General features: G+C 34.5%; 1 protein-coding gene across 1 annotated transcript in view; it reads right to left on the reverse strand.

Annotated features, from left to right (window-relative positions):
• Positions 1–21: 21 nt before the first annotated feature.
• The window catches only part of nrbp2b (nuclear receptor binding protein 2b), a 28,578-nt gene continuing 6,431 nt past the window's right edge, over positions 22–22,168 (reverse strand). The window contains exons 2-18 of the mRNA XM_067377217.1: positions 13,533–13,655; positions 13,040–13,141; positions 12,176–12,265; positions 12,018–12,058; positions 11,831–11,925; positions 11,644–11,667; positions 11,268–11,354; positions 11,114–11,169; positions 10,911–11,006; positions 8,718–8,850; positions 6,569–6,674; positions 5,931–5,981; positions 5,714–5,849; positions 5,571–5,624; positions 3,491–3,554; positions 2,447–2,502; positions 22–2,268 (exon numbers count right to left, since the gene is read on the reverse strand). Coding sequence (XP_067233318.1) covers positions 2,185–2,268; positions 2,447–2,502; positions 3,491–3,554; positions 5,571–5,624; positions 5,714–5,849; positions 5,931–5,981; positions 6,569–6,674; positions 8,718–8,850; positions 10,911–11,006; positions 11,114–11,169; positions 11,268–11,354; positions 11,644–11,667; positions 11,831–11,925; positions 12,018–12,058; positions 12,176–12,265; positions 13,040–13,141; positions 13,533–13,655 — 1,398 coding nt within the window. The 3' untranslated portion in view covers positions 22–2,184. The remainder of the gene's footprint in view (positions 2,269–2,446; positions 2,503–3,490; positions 3,555–5,570; positions 5,625–5,713; positions 5,850–5,930; positions 5,982–6,568; positions 6,675–8,717; positions 8,851–10,910; positions 11,007–11,113; positions 11,170–11,267; positions 11,355–11,643; positions 11,668–11,830; positions 11,926–12,017; positions 12,059–12,175; positions 12,266–13,039; positions 13,142–13,532; positions 13,656–22,168) is intronic.

Genomic DNA, 22,168 nt, shown 5'->3' on the forward strand with positions numbered 1-22,168 from the left:
CATTAATTTCATAGTCTTTATTCAGATAGGTAAATGCTCATGACAAAGAACTTCTCATAGTGTTTCCCACAGAAATAGACATCTTAATGCATTCCACAAAAATCATCACCAAAACCATGTAGTCTGACAGCTGGTTAGCTGGTTGACTAACCAGCATCCATCAGGTTTCTTACATGTGTGAATCTGTATAAAATGTGTATTTTTTGTAATTATTTTCAATTGTTATTCGACAACAACAACGTCTATATATAAGGCAATACATTCCTGTAAATGCTCCTCGCAAAACAGCCCAACTGCATATTAAGACATTCTCGTGATAGCTGACAGGGCAATGTGTAGACTGCAGAGAGAATAAACAATCATATTCATTTGTTTGGCATTAACCACATGAGTTAAAGCAGTACATTTGGATACATAGCATTTTGAGAAAACTGACAAACTAAAAAAATAACAACTCCACAGAAAATACACCCTAGCTGACCCTTCAATGATGCCGTATTAATGCTGTTAAGGATTCACTCAGGACAGTAACATCATCTACGCAAGTAAGTCGATGTAAATGCTTCCAGCAATGCTATTTTAAAAACATGTCCAAACACAATTCATTGTGCAACACAAGCAAACATTGCATTCTTAGCGCTGTCACTAGGGGAGCTGTGTAATTATCGTAAACACGAGTTTCCTTGGTAAAAATTGCACATGAACATCCTCCCATTTTGAAATTTGAATGTGATGAACTCGTAATCACGACTTCAGAAGTGGGAATTATCACATTTCCGATAGTACGTGAAGGCAGCATATCAGTTTGAAAAGAATATTGCTAAGCAAGTTAGTTAAACATTTGATTTTTATAGCTAGCTAACATCAAATCTGGTTTAATGGCATAGATAGCGTAACTCTCACCCCCTCGAGTACTAATGTAAGGTTTGTTAATAATACCATAGTAACACAAGAATGCATGTTAAGTATGTACAACGAGACCAACACTCTCATGGCAATTCATAACTATTTTACGTTTTAACGAATTGGTGGCTAATTCTTATGAATATATAGGAGCTTAGTTGTACCATCCATTGTAATGGCAGGTTGTAGAGAAGCTACAAGAGATTTCACTTTAAAGGGATAGTTATAAAGTTATAAATATGGATATTTTTTCTCACAAAAATACATTGCTTTGCTTCAGAAGGCCTTTATTAACCCCCTGGATTACTTTTATGATGGATGGATGCACTTTTTTAGGGCTTCAAAATCTACTATTCACTCAAATTATAAAGCTTGGAAGAGCCAGGATATTTTTTTTTAATATAACTTCAATTGTGTTTGACTGAAAGAAGAAGATCATATAAAAAGATTCACTTTTAAACAACCACTAAGATACAAACATTACTGAACACAGAACTAAGGAGAATGCTAACTGGAAGAACAGAAACAGGTGTGGGATGATTAGCTAATGAACAAACTAGGAAATCAAGCAGGAAAAACAGGAACAGAACACTGAGAAAATGAAATCATAACAGGCTACACGTGACATCCATATGTTTATGCCCCAATAACGATTAGGCAAGGGGTGGACATTCTGGCTTACTTCTTCTAAAAATTGTACGAAATCACCACCGCTTTCTCATGACATCATGTTGAACCAGACTGTGCACTTCCAATGTTGCCATCCGCATTAGCGTACATGCGTAGAGTATGTTTTTCCATAGAATCGTGTTTAAGCTGCAAAATGAACTAGATCGGCAATTTTGAACGTTAATAATTTTTTTTTCTAAAGGGATTGTTTTTTTATAAATCATCTTTTGAGCTCTCCACAGCAGACACCTCCTATACCACACGCCGTTCTCTTCAACAGAGGCAGAATTGCCCTTAAGCCACCCATGGGATCGTGGGAAGGACGGTTCCTACAGTGACACCTGGAAGTGCTGGACGGAGACTCAGGGAGGTAAGCACAATCATCGTAGATGGGCATTTCTGGTGCCCCCCTAACCTGGTCAATCACATCTTATCATAGAAACCAGTATGCCATGCTCTGCCATCAACCACAGTCTCAATTTCAACTATCCATACTAACAGACAAACTGGATGATTCGCTTCCATTGTCCTTCTCCAATCTATTGGCGGGCCTCCCTCTCAGGTTCCACTGGCATGTAAATGTCTGTCACCATGGCAACAGAGCACTGTCATTCATATCGTTGTTATGGCACTAGCGGACCCACGATGTCGGTTCAAAGCGTCCTCCAAGAACGCCACTATCCTGTCGCCGTCCTCCTGCGGAAATTAATGGCACGATGTGGGCTTAGGACTAGTTTAACAAGAAGTGAACATTTAGCTGTAGCTGCTGCTTCTGTGAGGTTTTTTTATTTTTTCATGTAACATGCTGGAAAGGATACTGATATGCTTTGAGATGATGAGGAAACATGCATATATATGTGGTTTTTAGTCTCACCTCATTGATGAAGGAATGATGGATAAGTTCATTGACCAAATCTCTGGAACTGTCACCTGAAATGACCACAATTTATATTTTACTTTATTTCAGCTTTATAACAATTGCAGAAAAATGACTGAAAAATGTTAACAAAACACCATTTCAAACCCAGTTCTATCAGTCAAGACACTAAGGCCTAGTTAGTTTGAATAAAAAAAAAATATATGTATTGCTTTGATACAGCTTTCCTGTAGCTCAGTGGTTAGAGCGTGGTACTAGAAATGTCAAGGTCATGGGTTTGATCCCAGGGATTGCAAATACTCAGATACAAATGTATAGTATAATGCAATGTAAAAGCGTCTGCCAAATGCATAAATGTAAATGCTTTGATGCTTCAAAAAGTTCATAAAGAGATTTTTTTAAACTAATTGAGTGGTTTAGTCAAATTTTTTTAAAGAGATTCAATCACTTTATATAATGAACAGATTGAATTTAGGCCATTATTCACATATAAACATTGATCAACTCACACATCAGTTGTGGTAAACAGAGGCTCAAGCATGTTCGCTTGACGTGCGAGAACCAATGAGGTTCATTCTCATGTTACGCAGCACATCTGAGCTTCTGTAAGAGGTTTGTTCTCGTGCGTCAAACAGGTTCATTTGAGCTTCTTTTTATGTTCTAACCAATGTTTATATGTGAATAAACACCTAAATTCAAACTGTTCATCATATAAAGTGATTGAGTCTCCAGATAAATTTGGACTAAACCGTTTAATTCTTATGGATTTAATTTTATGATCTCCTTATGAAGCATCAAAATGGTAATTGTGTATCTGTCTATAGATGTCTTTACTACTTTTCTGGACCTTGAATGTAGTAATTATATTGCTTTCTATAGGAGATAAAAAAAACAACCCTCTCGGATTTAATCAAAAAGATCTTCATTTGTGTTCCAAAGATAAACGAAGGTCTTACGGGTTTGAAACGACATGAGTAATTAATGACATAAGTTTCATTTTTGGGTGAACTAACCCTTTAAGGTCTTTAAGGTTTCACTTACTTGGCATAATATCACAGCTGAGCTGCCGATGGAGTTTATCATCCATCTTCAAGAAAAGGGTGAGCTGTGAAAACAACAGATATCAGTTCCATCTGCCACAGACACAACAGATGTTGCCAAAAGTATCCTTTAACATGAGTATAATAGCTTGCATTATCATTAATAATTATCAAAACAAAGGCAGATGAATCACCAGAGACACAAGACACTAAACCAAAAATCAATGCCATTCAAACACCAGTCACTGATCAAGACATTAACCCTCCTAATGCACTCATTTTGACACAGAAGAGGTACATAAAAATGTTAACACATACTTTTTAGTATAAAAATGAATCTTTGGTTATGTATTAAGGCTGTCAAAATACACATCACTGATTTTTATTTTTTCTCAGATTTATAAAGCTCCGAAGCTTCCTGAGGCAGTGTTTTGAAATCGGCCATCGCTATATAGGTTTTTTTTTTTTTTTTGGTGCACAAAAAATATTCTTGTCACTTTATAACATTAATATTAAACTACTGTACTCACATGAACTGATTTAAATATGTTTTTATTACATTAATGGATCTTGAGAGAGGAAGTGTCATTGCTGGCTATACAGGCCTCACTGAGCCATCGGATTTCAACAAAAATATCTTAATTTGCGTTCCGAAGATGAACGAAGGTCTTACGGCTCTGGAACGCTATGAGGGTGAGTAAATAATGACATTATTTTCATTTTTAGGTGAACTAACCCTTTAAGATATAACCATTTCTAAAGGTACACTATGTAATTTTTTTGTTCAAAATAATTCTGAAATTAAAACAATATGACAGATTAAATTAATGTCTGTTTGTAGATCAAAAGTTCATTAGACCAAATAGTCTAAATTTGTAAAAAGGAAAGAAGGTTTGAAAAAGAAGTCCACATTTCACTTTGCTGCCACCTATGGAAGAGGATTAGGGCCAAGCAATAATAAAAAAAATAAAACCATCTTGAGATTAAAGTTGTTAAATTACGAGAAAAAACTTGTCAAATTTTGAGAAAAAAGTTGAGATAAAATGTTGAGAATAAACTCGTTAAATTACAAGAAAAAACTTGTTAAATTACGAGAAAAAACACGTTAAATAACAAATTTGTTCTCATAATTTAACAACTTTTTTCTCGTAATTTAACGAGTTTATTCTCAACATTTTATCTCGACTTTTTTCTCGTAATTTAATGACTTTATTCTCAACATTTTATCTCAACTTTTTTCTCGAAATTTAACAACATTTTTCTCATAATTTAACGAATTTGTTCTCGTAATTTAACAACTTTTTCTCGTAATTTAATGACTTTATTCTCAGAATTTAACGAGTTTATTCTCAACATTTTATCTCGACTTTTTTCTCGAAATTTAATTACTTTATTCTGAACATTTTATCTAGACTTTTTTTCTCGAAATTTAACGACATTTTTCTCATAATTTAACGAATTTGTTCTCGTAATTTAACAACTTTTTCTCGTAATTTAATGACTTTATTCTCAACATTTTATCTCGACTTTTTTTCTTGAAATTTAACAACTTTAATCTCAAGATGGTTTTATTTTTTTATTATTGCTTGGCCCAAATCCTCTTCCGTAGCCACCTACTGATGAACCATTGCAGCAAGAAAAGGAGATTCAGGCTGTTTATCAACTTTTTAGTAAAAGGTTATGCAAGTTAAATTAATTTATTAAGTTTGAAAATATTTCAGAGTAATAGTAAAAAATGTGTAGTTTTCATAAATGTAGTCTGTTTTGAGCAGTCATGAGTTACACATTTCAAATGAATTTAATTACATCTGAAGTCAATAGTTCATAGTACTGGTGGTAATTCTCATGTTATATGTTCTTATAAATTTCATATAATGATATATTCAAAAATAAATTATGACTGTTATGCCAAGTTATGACTGTTTTATAAGCTCACGTTCCACAGGGTCCAAACAGACTAGGTGTATTCAGTTTTTTAATGCATTATGAGGGTTAACTTGAAATTGCTCTTAAGTGAATCTTTCTGCTTTAGTTAAATATTGTGTCCTATATATGTGTACACTTAACTGTGACAAACTCACATGAGTTTTAGCAGTGTCTTCATTAGACTCCAGGTTACAATGCATCTGTACCACCTAGAACAATGACAATTCAAGATTAAATAACAAAAAAACTGACTGAACTGAACTATCAACTATAAGTGTCTTTTCATAAGAACACACACCTTCCTGGTTTCTCCCTCTTGTGGCTCAGGCGTTGGGGTCTTCACTGTCTCCACCTGTTCTTGGGACATGGACAGGGCGCGAGGCACAGGATGGGGTCGAGCGGACGCAAAGTTCATCAGCGGGTAAATGCCATTCCTGGGCAGTAAAATACATATTTACTCATTATAATCTACAGGCTACTTTTTAACATTATTGCTTATATCTGGCAACACTTACTTCACATCCTCCAGAAACTTGTCCAGCTCTAGAGGAGAAACATGAGAATACCTGCAGGACAGAAGAAATCAATCAAAATAATGTATCAAGCATATATCTTTGTATGATATAGTGTCACATATGTCATATCATATATCAAATCTTTTGCACCAGCGTTCAAAAATTTGAGGTCTGTAAGATTTTTCAGTGTTTTTGAAGATGAAAAATGATTTGATGAAAAATACACTAAAACAGTATTTATTTATTTATTAATATTATTACTTTAAAAATTTTAATATATTTTAAAATGTAATTTATTCTTGTGATTCAAAGCTGAAGCTGTGATTCTTTAGTGTCACATGATCCTTCAGAAATCATTCTAATGTGCTGATTTGCTGCTCAAGAAACATTTATTATCATTATCAATGTTGAAAACATTTTTTGTGGAAACCTTGATATGTTTTGTTCAGGATTCATTGATGAATAGAAAATTCAAAAGCATTTATTTGAAATAGAAATCTTTTGTAACATTATACATGTAAGTGTCTTTACTGTCACTTCTGATCAATTTAATGTGTGCTAGCTGAATAAAAGTACGCATTTCAAATCAAATTTTAATGAGCCCAAGCTATTGAGGGGTAGTATAAGGTGAGACTTACTTGAGCTGAACGTGGGGACGATCATCTTTGTGAATGATCTCTGCCATAACTCCATTTGGGTCGAATGATTTGGTCTTCTCCTCCACACAGTTTTCTGAAAGCATGTCTTTGAACCAAGATAAAATGTGAAAGCAATATTTTGAAGATTTTATTTCAATAATAATAATCCATTTTGTATTTTACCTGCAATCCAATGGATCTTAAATGTATGTAATATAGGTAATTCTTCAACAAAAATATCTAAAATAAATTGCATGTCTCTATGGAATACTGTGATGATGATTGGTCAATTACAATATACAAATATTATTTTGTGTATTGACCACTAAACTGTGAGCAACTGATTTCCTGCAAGCTAATAAAATAATTTAAACTTTCTGTCCTGTAATGTATAGTCAGTTAATTATCTCTTACATATACAAACCCGATTCCAAAAAAGATGGGACACTACAAAATGTGAATAAAAAAGGAATGCAATAATTTACAAATCTCATAAACCTATATTTTATTCACAATAGAATATAGATAACATATCAAATGTTGAATGTGAGACATTTTGAAATGTCAGCCAAATATTGGCTCATTTTGGATTTCATGAGAGCTACACATTTCAAAAAAGTTGGGACAGGTAGCAATAAGAGGCCGGAAAAGTTAAATGTACATATTAGGAACAGCTGGAGGACCAATTTGCAACTTATTAGGTCAATTGGCAACATGATTGGGTATAAAAAGAGCCTCTCAGAGTGGCAGTGTCTCTCAGAAGTCAAGACGGGCAGAGGATCACCAATTCCCCCAATGCTGTGGCGAAAAATAGTGGAGCAATATCTGAAAGGAGTTTCTCAGAGAAATATTGCAAAGAGTTTGAAGTTATCATCATCTACAGTGCATAATATCATCCAAAGATTCAAAGAATCTGGAACAATCTCTGTGCGTAAGGGTCAAGGCCGGAAAGCCATACTGGATGCCCGTGATCTTCGGGCCCTTAGACGGCACTGCATCACATACAGGAATGCTACTGTAATGGAAATCACAACATGGGCTCAGGAATACTTCCAGAAAACATTGTTGGTGAACACAATCCACCGTGCCATTCGCCGTTGCCGGCTAAAACTCTATAGGTCAAAAAAGAAGCCATATCTAAACATGATCCAGAAGCGCAGGTGTTTTCTCTGGGCCAAGGCTCATTTAAAATGGACTGTGGCAAAGCGGAAAACTGTTCTGTGGTCAGATGAATCAAAATTTGAAGTTCTTTTTGGAAAACTGGGACGCCATGTCATCTGGACTAAAGAGGACAAGGACAACCCAAGTTGTTATCAGCGCTCAGTTCAGAAGCCTGCATCTCTGATGGTATGGGGTTGCATGAGTGCGTGTGGCATGGGCAGCTTACACATCTGGAAAGGCACCATCAATGCTGAAAGGTATATCCAAGTTCTAGAACAACATATGCTCCCATCCAGACGTCGTCTCTTTCAGGGAAGACCTTGCATTTTCCAACATGACAATGCCAGACCACATACTGCATCAATTATAACATCATGGCTGCGTAGAAGAAGGATCCAGGTACTGAAATGGCCAGCCTGCAGTCCAGATCTTTCACCCATAGAAAACATTTGGCGCATCATAAAGAGGAAGATGCGACAAAGAAGACCTAAGACAGTTGAGCAACTAGAAGCCTGTATTAGACAAGAATGGGACAACATTCCTATTCCTAAACTTGAGCAACTTGTCTCCTCAGTCCCCAGATGTTTGCAGACTGTTATAGAAAGAAGAGGGGATGCCACACAGTGGTAAACATGGCCTTGTCCCAACTTTTTTGAGATGTGTTGATGCCATGAAATTTAAATTTAACTTATTTTTCCCTTCAAATTATGCATTTTCTGTTTAAACATTTGATATGTCATCTATGTTGCATTCTGAATAAAATATTGAAATTTGAAACTTCCACATCATTGCATTCTGTTTTTATTCACAATTTGTACAGTGTCCCAACTTTTTTGGAATCAGGTTTGTATAAATACAAATGAGAGAGAAGGAGGGGAATAATAAGGAAAAGGTAGCATTTTTTGCAGTGGTTTAAAACAATGTCATTTATTCTGTGCAGTTACAATCAATACATTCCCATTTTTTATCTATTTTCAAGCACACTTACACTGATTATTGATGAGGCAGTGTGCTGCGAGCAGCTTCAGCGAGTGCACTTCAAACAGCACGCGGTGAAACAGCAGGTCATGTGCCGTTGGGCGGAGTCTGGGGTTGTGACGCACACATGACTGGGTGAACTCCTGTTAAGCAAGAAAAAGAGCATGGCTGCATCTGAAATCACATACTTCCCTACTATATAGTACAGTATGTGACAAAAGAAGAATGTCTGAATTCACAGTACTCATAAAAGAGTAGCAAAAAGCACCCGGATTACCTACTACTTCCGTCAAGTGTGTATACGACACTTTACTATCCCATGAGGCCACGGGAGAGGATTTGTGAACGGCAGTGAAATGACGCAACTGACACTGGTAGGTCACATGATGAACGTAGCGAATGTAGTACATCTGGATTACATTCATAATATAAAGAACATACTTTTTTAGCAGTCGTGAAATAATTGCTTATTCATAATAAGTACCTACTCAAGGGAGTATATGATTTCAGACGCAGCCCATGACAGCAACAGTGTTATTTTAGTACCACTGATATACTGTAATAGTTTTTGTTAATATATTGAATTGGAATTTATTTTCATATGTTTTCATTTTACTTTTAGTTAAAATTTTTGGAATTTTTATTAGTTTTGTTTTTTTTTCTTTATTTAATGAAGTTTAAGTTAAAGTACTTTAAGCGAAAATGAGGAAAACATTTTTTTTTTTTCAGTTCATGTTTATTTTAAGTAATGAATTATATATAAGTAATGAAAATGGTTTTTTTTATGGTTTTAGTTTTAGTTAACGATAATAACTTTGCTGATTCAGTAACAGAAAAATTCAAGTTTAATATGAAGGACTACATTTTTACATTTTCTAAAGAAAATCTGAGTGGTGTTTGCTGTGAAAAAGACATCACCATAATGCTGTGGGTGTTGTGGGTTGCCAGGGCATTGCTATGCAGTTGCTAGGGTGCCTTGAATGGTTGCTAGTGTTGTGGGTTGCCAGGGCGTTGCTATGCAGTTGCTAGGGTGCCTTGGAAGGTTGCTAGTGTTGTGGGTTGCCAGGGCATTGCTATGCAGTTGCTAGGGTGCCATGGGTGGTTGCTAGTGTTGTGGGTTGCCAGGGCGTTGCTTTGCAGTTGCTAGGGTGCCTTGGAAGGTTGCTAGTGTTGTGGGTTGCCAGGGCGTTGCTATGCAGTTGCTAGGGTGCCTTGGAAGGTTGCTAGTGTTGTGGGTTGCCAGGGAATTGCTATGCAGTTGCTAGGGTGCCATGGGTGGTTGCTAGTGTTGTGGGTTGCCAGGGCGTTGCTTTGCAGTTGCTAGGGTGCCTTGGGTGGTTGCTAGTGTTGTGGGTTACCAGGGCGTTGCTATGCAGTTGCTAGGGTGCCTTGGATGGTTGCTAGTGTTGTGGGTTGCCAGGGCGTTGCTATGCAGTTGCTAGGGTGCCTTGGATGGTTGCTAGTGTTGTGGGTTGCCAGGGCATTGCTATGCAGTTGCTAGGGTGCCCTGGGTGGTTGCTAGTGTTGTGGGTTACCAGGGCGTTGCTATGCAGTTGCTAGGGTGCCTTGGGTGGTTGCTAGTGTTGTGGGTTACCAGGGCGTTGCTATGACGTTGCTTACTTGCCCAAGTCAAAGAGTGTCTGATAACCCAGCTAACAAAAATATGTTGCAAGAACAGTTTTTGCTAACGAAAAAGACAAAATGTTATTTTCTCTCTTTCTTTTTTTTTGGTTATGCGAACGTTTTATTTTATGATTTTCCAAACATTATGGAAAAGTTACTTTTGAATGCTCTCTCAATGTTCTAAAACGAGTAGTAACATTTAAAAAACTTTAGACGAACGTCCAAGTAAAACATTTCAGGAAAAAAAAAAAAAAAAAAAACAATGTATAAATAATGTTTTTGTGCTAATGTTTTGAGAAAATTATTAAATACCAGATAACATTGAACGAATATTTTATTAACATTACTGGAAGAATTCTGATTCATAACCAGAGCATTAGCCAAAGTTCTGAAAACATTCCCTGTTAGCAGAGTAGTCTCTAGATCGAACACGAGTCACTCCCAAAATATAAGCCTGTGGTGGTGTTTTTTACTTGCTTATCATTTGCCAGATGAAAATAATAAGTCCGATTACTTAGAAAAGCATCTATCATGCACATTAATCATAAACCCTGAAACAACATCATGCCTGCACACATACCCTCATAAGGGGGTCTTCTAAGGATTGGCCCGCATTTGTTATGGCCTCCTTGGACACGACAGAATCCCCATTGGCCTGGATCTCCAACACGGCCATCTGGAGGAACAAATTTAAATATTATTGCATGAGGGACTTGGCTCGCTTCAGTGCAATACAGAGCTTTATGTAATACACTGCCAAGTCATGCTTTGTTGGTATCTCACCTCCAAAGCGCAAATCCCAAAGGAAAAGATGTCAATGGCGTAGTCATCTTCACATGCTAAGAATAGAGAAGGAAATATAAAATATATAAACCGAAAAAGACCTGTCTACACAAACATCCAGTAGAAAGCAAAGTGAAGATCTGGTCAAACTCACAGCCGTACTCTGGACTGAAGAAGTGCAGGTTCCTCTTGTCATCTCGGTTTTGGAGTATTTTACCACGGACACCCCCTTCTGGGAACACTAGGAAAGAACAGATGATCAGAGTGGGACAAACTCTCATAAAAGTACATTTTCTGCAAAAATTTGGGTTTTAACTATATTAACTTTTAACCTATTAAGCCTACTGTATCATATTTGATTCACTTCTAAGTTATGATCAAACACCTGTTGTACGCAATCTACAACATGCCTCCTGTCGTCTGATTGATACTTTATGATATTGGGCTTTTCTCAGGCTTAATACATTTTCTCAGTGTAGTAACATGGTAAGTTTGTACATATTAAGTGAAATGTTTTAAATATCTCTTACCATTCACAAAGAGCCTGTGCCAAACTACAGAGGGAAAAAAACTGATTAGAAAGAAGACAATGGATGATGATTACACTGATTTTATTAGCAATAGTATATAATAAATATAAATAACTTTTTCAGTCAAAAATTAGAGTAAAACTAGCATATTTCAGAAATAAAAAAAATAGTGCAAGGGAAAATATACCTGATCCAATTTTAATGAGGCCGTTGTGCTGAATGAAGATGGTGTCACATGTGAGGTTGCCATGAATTATGGGAGGGTCACAGGAGTGCAGGTAACTAATGAGTGGAAGAAGTTGCATGCTTGTTAATGTACAAATTCCCATGTTTGAACTTGCACAACCATCAACACAAATGAAAAAGTGTGTCACCTGAGGGCAGAGAGAATCTGTGTACACCAGCGTTTCCAGGCCTGGAATAGAGCAATGTAACACGTGAACACAAAAATCACAGCATCGCACAATAGTAATCATTTACATCATATATTTACACATCAGTCTCAAACTAAAAATTCTTATGAAAGTCTGACCTTGACATTCATGGTCTTGTGGTTTTTCTTGGTCTTTTTAAGGAACTGTTTCAGGCTGCCAGACGACATGTACTCTGTGATGAACACAACCTGTGAGGGATATAAAAAGAAACGCTATTTCGATATAATGGCCACTTCAGGTTTATACCAAACTAAGAACAATTCTTTTAGAAAAAAAATGGTCCTCATCTGAAAATGCATACTTCCCTACTATATAGCAGGCGAAAAGTAGTATATGACAAAAGAAGTATGTCCGAATTCACAGTCCTCATAAAAGAGTAGCAAAAGTCTTTAAGTTTTTGTTCTGTATCTAAATTTTTAGACTCAAACTGCAAGTTATATGTGGTCAGATCTATTTTCTGTTTAGACAGCATTCGGTTATGCTAGCACGTTTGCTATAGGTTTTCTTACTACCAATGCAAACTTGAAAAGATTCATCAAGCATGAGACTTCAGCAATGATTATATTGTTCATGTGGATGTTCTTCGCAAGCAACAGAGCAGAAAAATGTGCATGTTTGTTGCTGCTGTCGCTGCATGTACATGTTTTTAGTCTTCTTGACAACATGTAACAACCTGTCAAAAGTGGATCTGAAGCATTATTTATTTACTTAATATGGTCTTTAAGGTTACATACTAGCCACACTATCCTTAAAAGTGAAGTATGTATTTTTTGTGCCACTGCACCAAACTGCAAAAATTATGATTGTTTCCAAATAAGTTATTCAAAATGAATGAAAAATGCACTTTACCATTAAGAGATACTTTGATCTTTGATGTAGTTATTCTACACCACCACCACAACAATATGAAACCATTATAATGAAAAGGACAGTGATATCAGCAGTGTGTGTGTGTGTGTTACCCGAGCATGATTGTCCCCAATGTCCAGCCAGTATTTGTGAAATTTGACGATGTTGGGATGATCCACCTGCATCAGGTTCTCAAACATCTCCTTCATTTTGTCCTACACAAAATGAAACACATTTGAGAATGTGAATAATTTTAGCTATCACATTTATACACATAAGCAGCACAACAATGAGAAATGTTTCTTGAGCAGCAAATCAGAATGATTTCTGAAGGATCATGTGACACAGAAGAATGGAGTAATGATTCTGAAAACTCAGCTTTGATCACAGGAATAAATTTCATTTTTAAAATATATGCACATAGAACTACTGTTATTTTAAGTTGTAATAATTTTTCACAATATTACAGTTTTTACTGTATTTTTGATCAAATAAATGCAGACTTGGTGAGCATAAGAGGCTTGTTTCAAAAATATAAATCTTACAGACACCAACATTTTGAATGGTAGTGTACACTGAAATATATTCAGAAATAGTTGCACTCACCTCCACTGTCTTAAAGACCTTCTTGTCATGGAAGAGAACTTCGTTCCAGACCACTTCAACACCCTCTTCAGTGTCCATGGCCAGAGAGGCGTTCTCCACTCCAGGAACATTCCCCTGACTCACCTGCAGAGGGAGACAAATACTTTTAACATCCACAATTTCCACCTTTCTGACCAATTTACCATTACATTTCTAGAGTAACCTAAAAATTCACAATATCCTTTTATGAGTACTGGAATAAAATGTTTAATATGGGGAAATGATGTGCTACTGATTTTTAATCTAATAACAGATTTCTCATACTATCAGTTGCACTGATTGTAGTGATAGGCTGATATATCGATCAGACTGATTAATCTTAGGAGTATCTGCATGGCCAGAAGATACTCATTATGTATAATATCATTTATAGAATTTACAGACAGTCTTGTCAATTAACAAAGCACATGTTCCATTTTTAAAAATGTTTAAATTAATTTTGAGTAAATACTGTTAAAATAAGTTTTGTTTTATTTAATTTTTATATAGTTATATGAAGTATATTTCATATATTTTATAAAGAGTATATATATAGTCTGTGTTTACGTAATATATGTGTGTTTGTTTTGTGTATAATTATTATGTATATATAAAAACACACATATACATGTATATATTCAAGAAATATAAGCATGTATGTATATAAATATATTTATATTTTTATATATTTAAATTATATATAAATGTAAATATTTGTATAGAAATATAAGATATTTTTCTTAAATATATACATGTATATGTGTATATTTATATATACATAATAATTATACACAAAACAAACACACATATATTACGTATATATACATATATTGTATATACACTGTAAGTATGTGTAGTGTATAAAATATATATATATATATATATATATATATATATATATATATATATATATATATATATATATATATATACACATTATTTAAAAAATGTGTATGTGTGATATTTCAAAAAATATATGTGTGTATTTTCATCAATTCATCAATTTATTGTATTTCTTATTTGCTGTCAAGTTAACACTTATTAAATTAAATTAAACTAAATATCACATTCTATCAATCAGCATCAATGTTTGTTGACCACTATTTGTTTGGACATCCTTTTCTTTTTGTAAGCCCCTTTTCAAATCAAAATTTGAAAGTATAATTTCTCTGACTGAATTGAAAGGCATCTTTTGTGATTTTCAAAGAGAGAATGTTGAATTGGGACTTGGACTAGAGCCAGAGAGAGAGAGATTAGACATGATGCCAGAAAGACATACAGAGGAGGATCATGCTGAGAGAGGGATAATGACTGAGAGATGAGACGAAGAAAGCAAATCATGAGGAAGAGCACATACAGTACGTCTTTGCCGAGTCATGCATGTCACACATAATCTCTGCCTGTGTGTGCATGTGAGCAGACAAATACAGTATGTGTCCATATGACTGATAAGTGTGTTTGTCTGCTTTGTGTAGCTCTCTGCTGTTAGACAGACATGGCTAAGCTTTTAACATGCTTGCTGAACATCTCCAGCCTGAACACATGACACTCTTCAATACGCAGCCTTCTGCTTCTAATGCATGTCAATGCACTCTTCTCATATGTCAGCCACGTCACATAAAATAACTACACTGTGGTTTCTAGCTTAACATTGTCTGTAATGTATTCAGTGTTTTTTGCTACTGCTGCTGAATCTTTAGCACAAAGTTCAAATACATTATATTTTACCTTGCAGTAGCCTTGGTGAGCATAAGAGACTGACCCAAAACTGTTTTGAATGGTTGTAAGAATGCCAAAACTGTGCAATGTACTTCACTCAAGTATGATAAGAGTGGTTAAATTAAATTCAAGGTCAAGACTTGGCAGAACCACATTACATGCATGTTGCAATCCGAGTTGTTTGATTGAGGCCAAAAACAGTCCTGTATATTAGATGTTTTACGGTAGATGGTTGCCACTCTGAGCCAAGCTGTTTCTAGAGATATGACTGGATCAAAAGTGTCTATTGCAGGCACATGACAAAACCGCTGAATATCTTAACAGACCAGACCATTCGCATAAATTCCGGATAATTATATTTATTCAAGATATTAGGTTTAGTATATGTAGAGGATGTCTCATATCTGGATTTAGTACACTGGTGATCATTCAAACCTTGCTAAAATGATCGCTTTAAATATGCCCATCTCAGTGTCATCACTTGTTGTAGTTAATAATGTGATTATAGTTGTGGAGGAACTGTGCAGCATTCACTAGAGCCACTGAGTCATCAGCTGGGATTCTAGCCCAGCACTAGTCAAAAGACTGAGATATATCAGCCTCACAAAATAAATAAGGATACAGACATGCTTTTCCCTGTAGCTTTCTGAGGGTGGTAGCCAAGAGGTTGGCGATTTAACCCTTTGGAACCAATACTGAAGTCCCAGAGGAATCTTTTCTCGATATATTAATATGTTATTCTGATTTATGATTATGGTGAATTCCAGATATGTAAATATGAGTCTATCAAGGTGGAGAAAAATATACTGGTCTACTGCAAATAAATAGGTCAGGCCATGAGATATCTACCATTTTTTGTATCTCTGAAAAAAATGGCTCTGATAATTAATATAAATAATGCATAATAAATAATAATAATAAAAAAAAAAAATCAAAATATAAGTTTTATATATGATATATATATATATATATATATATATATATATATATATATATATATATATATATATATATATATATATATATATATATATATGTGATTATAATCTTTTTATTTTAATTTTAAATGTTTTAAAAACTACATAAAATATTATATAAAACTATTTTAATATTTTGATACATTTTATTTATGTGTGTATATAAATTCAATCAAAATATTAAAATATATATATATATATATATACACATACATAAAATATTTTATGTTGTAAAATATTTGTAGTTATTATGTAGTTATGTAGTAATAATTTGTAGTTATTATGTAGTTATGTATAAATTATGTAGTTATGTAGTTTTTAAAAATATTTTTTCATATTTAATTTTTAAATATATATATGTAATATATGTAAATTATATATGTAACTTACAAAATGTAATATGTATATTAAAGTATTATGTATTTATATATTAAAATATAAATAGAAAAAAATGTAATATATGAAAAAATATTTTTAAAAACTACATTATTTTTATTTTATGCAAAACACATAACTTATTAAAATGGGTTAAAATTAATTTTTAAATATACTAATCACCAGGTGTCTTATTGTGTGTCTAATTAAACAAGGTTTTAAAGTTAAAAGAGTTGTTTTCTCATTTCTGTTGAATCTTAAAGGCTTTCTGGGTACAAGTGGGCTTTCCTAAAACACCATGAAATAAGTACAGTACTAACCGCCAGTCTGAGCCCAGATTTGTATGGATTATTACCCACAATCCTTTGGTCTTGAATGGCATGTTGCCTGTGACAGGGTTTCACCTCAGAGGTCAAGAAGTTACTGGGCTGTGGTGGGGTTTAATGCATGTTGGAATGTTACAGTCATAATAGAGGATTTAAGGAAACTTCAACAAAACTAGTCCACATGCTAAACTCTTTGTAATTAGCTATCTGCTTCAGCCTGCAAAACGTTAAACAAAGCATAATTTGTACAGTAGAATAATACCACAGTTCAACAGAAATAGCAAGCAGCCATTACTAAAACAGACATCATGCACAAAAAGCATAAAGATAATTGTTGGCATGCATGAGTAAAGTTCCCTATTGTGCTGTTCATCAATACAACAGTATAATTTAAGCTGTAATTGCACCTGTCGTCTTTAACACATGAACCCACACAAATCTATTTTCAGTTATGATAGCATTAAGTCTCTATAATCTCACAGTTTTTGCTGCACTAACACTTAAACGTGGCTGTGACAACGATTATTTTACTCACACTGCTGTCCGCCATCTCGTTGAAAACCTTTTTCTTAGGCTAGTTAACTTATTTTCACGTTTACCTCTTTTATGTGTTGAGTGCCCACTCCAGGAGCAGGGAAATTTAGAGCGCCGTATTTTATTAATTAAAATATTGTTATTTGGTGCCAGTGTATCAATTATCGACTTGCACAGAGAAGGATAACATATATTGCTCTATCGATATTTTGTCCCACGCATATGTTTTAGTGGTATTTTCAGTGACTCTTTCTGTAGTTTCATCATTGTGCCTGTAGGTGGTGACAAGTCTTTAAGAGTGATTCATGTGATTCATTTAACCCATTCGTTAAAAAATTCTGATTCATTCAGGAATGAATCAAGTGTCTGCCATTACGAGTGAGTCATTGAATCATTCACTCATCTTTTAATCGTATATTCCGCTTTGGCTTCTTTCGAAACTACTTTCTTTGGTGGCACAAAAATTGGCTAACTTTACTGTGTATAAAATGCAAGTTATTTATTATGAACTTTAAAATTTATTATGAACTAAAGAAATTTTGCAATCGCAGGCTGCTGCTTCTGGTCTAAATGTCAGAATCGCTCGTTTAATATATATCCGTACATACATCATCACACAGCTTTCTAGAATACTTGATTCTGATTGGTCAAGCGCCAAACTCTGAGGTCAAACAGCATTGTAGTTGATCTAATAAACTGTATTTCTGCATATCTCAGTGTCGTTCTTCTAACACAACAGACAATTTGTATTTTACTAAAATATTTCATGTACATTTATTTACTTATTTGGCCATGTAAGAAGGATAATAGTCATTGATGCTCCTTCAGGGTTTTTTTCTGCTTCGCGTCGGGATCATAATCATTCCGTCTGGGTTTATTTTCACGATAATGACTGTCTGACTGTGCATTATCCCTTACATAAGTGCAAATTGCATACTGCGATGTATCATCAGGACAAGAATGTTTCTTCATCAACCTTTTCTGTCGCTGTTGCAAACAAGCACTTTACCTTTCATTTTTTGCTTTAAAATCCACAGATGGATGAGGTTAAAAATAGCTCAGTGTAGTTTCACATGCAGCTTCTGTGATGCGGGCCACTTTCCGTCAGTGTCACGTCTGGCGTACGTGTGTATGTGAAAAGGTGAAAGAGCTTTCTGGATAAGGCACAGTGTCCTCATGCTGACCTCTACATCCAGACACTGCGGTCAAATCTATGTCTGTTCCTCTTTCAAAAAGAAAACAGCCCTAGGCTCATCCCTGCACCCAAGAGGTTAGTCTGGGATAAATCTGGATCATGTGTGGCTTGATTTTTGAACCTAATCGGAGGCCAATTTGCCATCAGTCAGAAGAAAAAAATTAATCATATGAGCACCATTTCCTTTTTATGATATATGTCCCAATTTTAAAAAATCAAATCAAATTGTTACAGAAAGTAAAATTACAGAAGGTGCTGACTCACTGCCACAATGCAAGGACGTGTCAGTCTGGATGGCTGCTAGGGCTTTGCTAGATTATTGCTAATTTACCAAGTAATACCAGGCTCTGTAGACCAACCACTTGATAAAAAGAGGTTGAAACAATGGAAGAATTGTTCTGAATTAAGAAAATATAGCTCTATTGTTCCAGGAGCCAGCAGTTGCAGGAATAGTTTTGCGCTCGCAAACCCTGAGGCATGCTTGGCATGCATTTGTTTTATCAATTGGATAGGTGTAGAAAGTACATTTGAACTGTGATTGCACCTCAAACATGCACAGGTACATCAAAAACTGCACAAGAGTGAAATATAACTGTGTGAGCTGTAATTAATAGCAAACATTAGACCTAAAAATTACATAAATGTATGTAAAACTGGAAATTAAAGGTACTATTTTCACACATGTTCTATTTTTAAACAAGCAAGCAAACTGAAAATAGTTAATATCACAGTCTAGAGAGAGTGTAAAACAAACTACACTGAATAGAATTCATTGGAGAAGTTATGTAAGACTCAAAGGTCGATGTGTCTGTGTGCAAAGCTAGCAGGCCACTAACCCGACTCACATTTGGTAAAATATTTACTAATCTCCTTTAACCGTGCATTAGGTAAACACTGAAACAGTATTAAAGTATTAAAATACTACATAGAAATAAATAAAATGCAATTAGATTGTCATTGTTATTGACTCATCCTACTCTCCTTTTGTACCCCTAAACCGAGTTTTAGGCTATTCTCTTCAGACAAACAAATTAAAAGCATTGAGTGGATTAACATGTTAGCTATTGGGATTATAACAAAGCTTTTATTGTAATCTACTGTCATATTTCCTTTTCATTTGGTGCTCATCTTTTTGGTGTTTATCTGGACTGTATTTAACCCTAGTGAACAATAGATTAGGGTTGAAATTTCTGAACTAGACCATCAATCTGTATTGGGAAAACACAAGGAGACAACAAATCAAACAATGACTAATCAAACTGTGAGATTTATGGTCATTACAAAGGATTAAAATAACAAAAACTTGAAACGAGATGTGTATGCCAGGTATATATTTAAATTAGAATAGAAAAATCAATAATCAAAAATTAAATTTTAATTTGAATAATTTGTTAAAAAAATGACTATTTTCTATTTTGTCATTTTGTTATTAATTGCTAGATTAAATACTGTATTTTCAATTACATATTGCCATTAATTATTTTTGATTATAAAATGGTTAGTTCCTGTCCTTGATTCTGATGACCGCTTCACCCAATGGTTCTGTGCATCACTACACAACACCCTTAGCAACCACTCTTAGCAGCGTAAACTGTATGTTCTCAATTGATATTGACAGATTTAGCATTTTCTTTCAGGTCAGTCTTATGTTCATAATAAAAAAAAACAGTTTAAATGTCCGATGTATTATCTTGTCCTTTTAACAGTTAGGGGTTTTTCTATGACTGACAGTGCTAGTCAAAGCATTTATCAGTTGCATCTTGTTGCGTATTCACAAAAATTCAGTCTTTTCAATATAAAAGTCTTCGCTACTGACTCACACACTCATAAAGACAGTCTTTGCCGCATCTAATGGCGTAATAATGTAACTTCTGTTGCTGTTCACGGTTAGGGACTATTTTTTTCTGGTGGAAGGAAGGCTTTTAGTGAAACTTTACTTCATGAAAGTTGCATTGAAACATATTTTTGGCTTTAATACTTGTGTGGTAACCATTTTATAAAAGCAATAAGGTACTCGAGGCTTCGAGTTGTGCCTAACAACGCCATGACTTATTCACAATACAGCACAGCCTCTCAATACCTTATTGCATACTTATCAAATTGTAGACTATTTTATCAATTTATTGATGATCATAAATTGATTCATTTTATCATCAATTTATTAATTGATTTACTGATTTCTTAAATATCTGTAGAATTATCTGAAAGATCTGTGACTGTAAAACATGTCATGACACCCTTCAAAGTAAATTCTTGCCAAAATTTTCCATAGAATTCAGAGCAACACATTCTAAGAAAAAGAGATCATTAAAACATTTGAAAGCTGAATTTAAAAGGTAAAGAAATGCATCCCAGCCAAATGCATGTTGGAGTCAATAAATAAATGAAGCCATTCCAACAGTCATTAATGGCATCTGTGATTCTGAAAGGAACATTCATATGTTCTTGCAAAACAGAACTTTAATAAAAAAAGCTATAAAGAGACACTAATTACTACCCAATGCATTACCTAACCAAAGCTGTGAAAAATAGACCCCCTCCAGGCCTGAGATATCCAGATGAGTTTGTATGAGGTTACAAGAGAAAAATCTGCCCATAAATACCAATTGGAAATGATAAAGGCCATGAAATGTACAACTGAAACAAACAATACTCAATATTTGATCATATGCTTTAGTATTAGGACAGCAGATAAATAAAGAAACTGAAAATGTATTTCTGACATGATATTTCCTGCTCTTCCCTGGAGGAAGAGAACAATGAAAACAATCCAAGTGTCAATTTCCTGCTGAGGCCACAAAAATTCAAACATGTCCTCAACAGCCATTTGTGAAGGATAACACTGACATATCTGCTTTTCATAATGCAGAACTATCTGTAACTAAATATTTATACTTAGTATGATGTATGTTTGTCCTGTATGCTTTATTCACATCTTTGGAAGAGTGGAAACAATCAGAATGAATTTCTAAAAAGTATTTTCCAATCATTTCTCAGTGGTAGAAATAGCTATTGTTGGGTACATGTCAAATGCATACAATAATACAATGACTTCCTGATTATGCATTGCAAACTGTGATATTTTTGTAATTGTGCTCTGCATTTCAGAAGATATAAATATGTAACTTCCTGAGTTTAATATAGTACTTATAAAGCTGACGAGAGACATCTAAATGGCTATCTTCAATACCATTAGTGGGGAATGTGAAATAGTGGGCTGTTCCTTTAATTAACACAAGTCTGCTTGTTCAGCTGACATCTCCAGAGGGACTGAAGCTCATGGTGTGTGTTGGCGACAGTATCCACTCTTGTGCACCTGTCTGACTGATCTTGACCCCACAATATTCATGTGCAACTCCATTTCCATTTTACTGCAAGACATTGAAACTTTCACTATTGATTTATTATCAGTGCCAGTAAATTTCACATTAAACTAAAAGTGAAACTTTTAAGTAGAAAGACTTAAATAGTATTTTTTGTAAAACATACTTC

The sequence above is a fragment of the Chanodichthys erythropterus genome, chromosome 23 (genome assembly GCF_024489055.1).
Source record: "Chanodichthys erythropterus isolate Z2021 chromosome 23, ASM2448905v1, whole genome shotgun sequence".
Taxonomy (NCBI): domain Eukaryota; kingdom Metazoa; phylum Chordata; class Actinopteri; order Cypriniformes; family Xenocyprididae; genus Chanodichthys; species Chanodichthys erythropterus.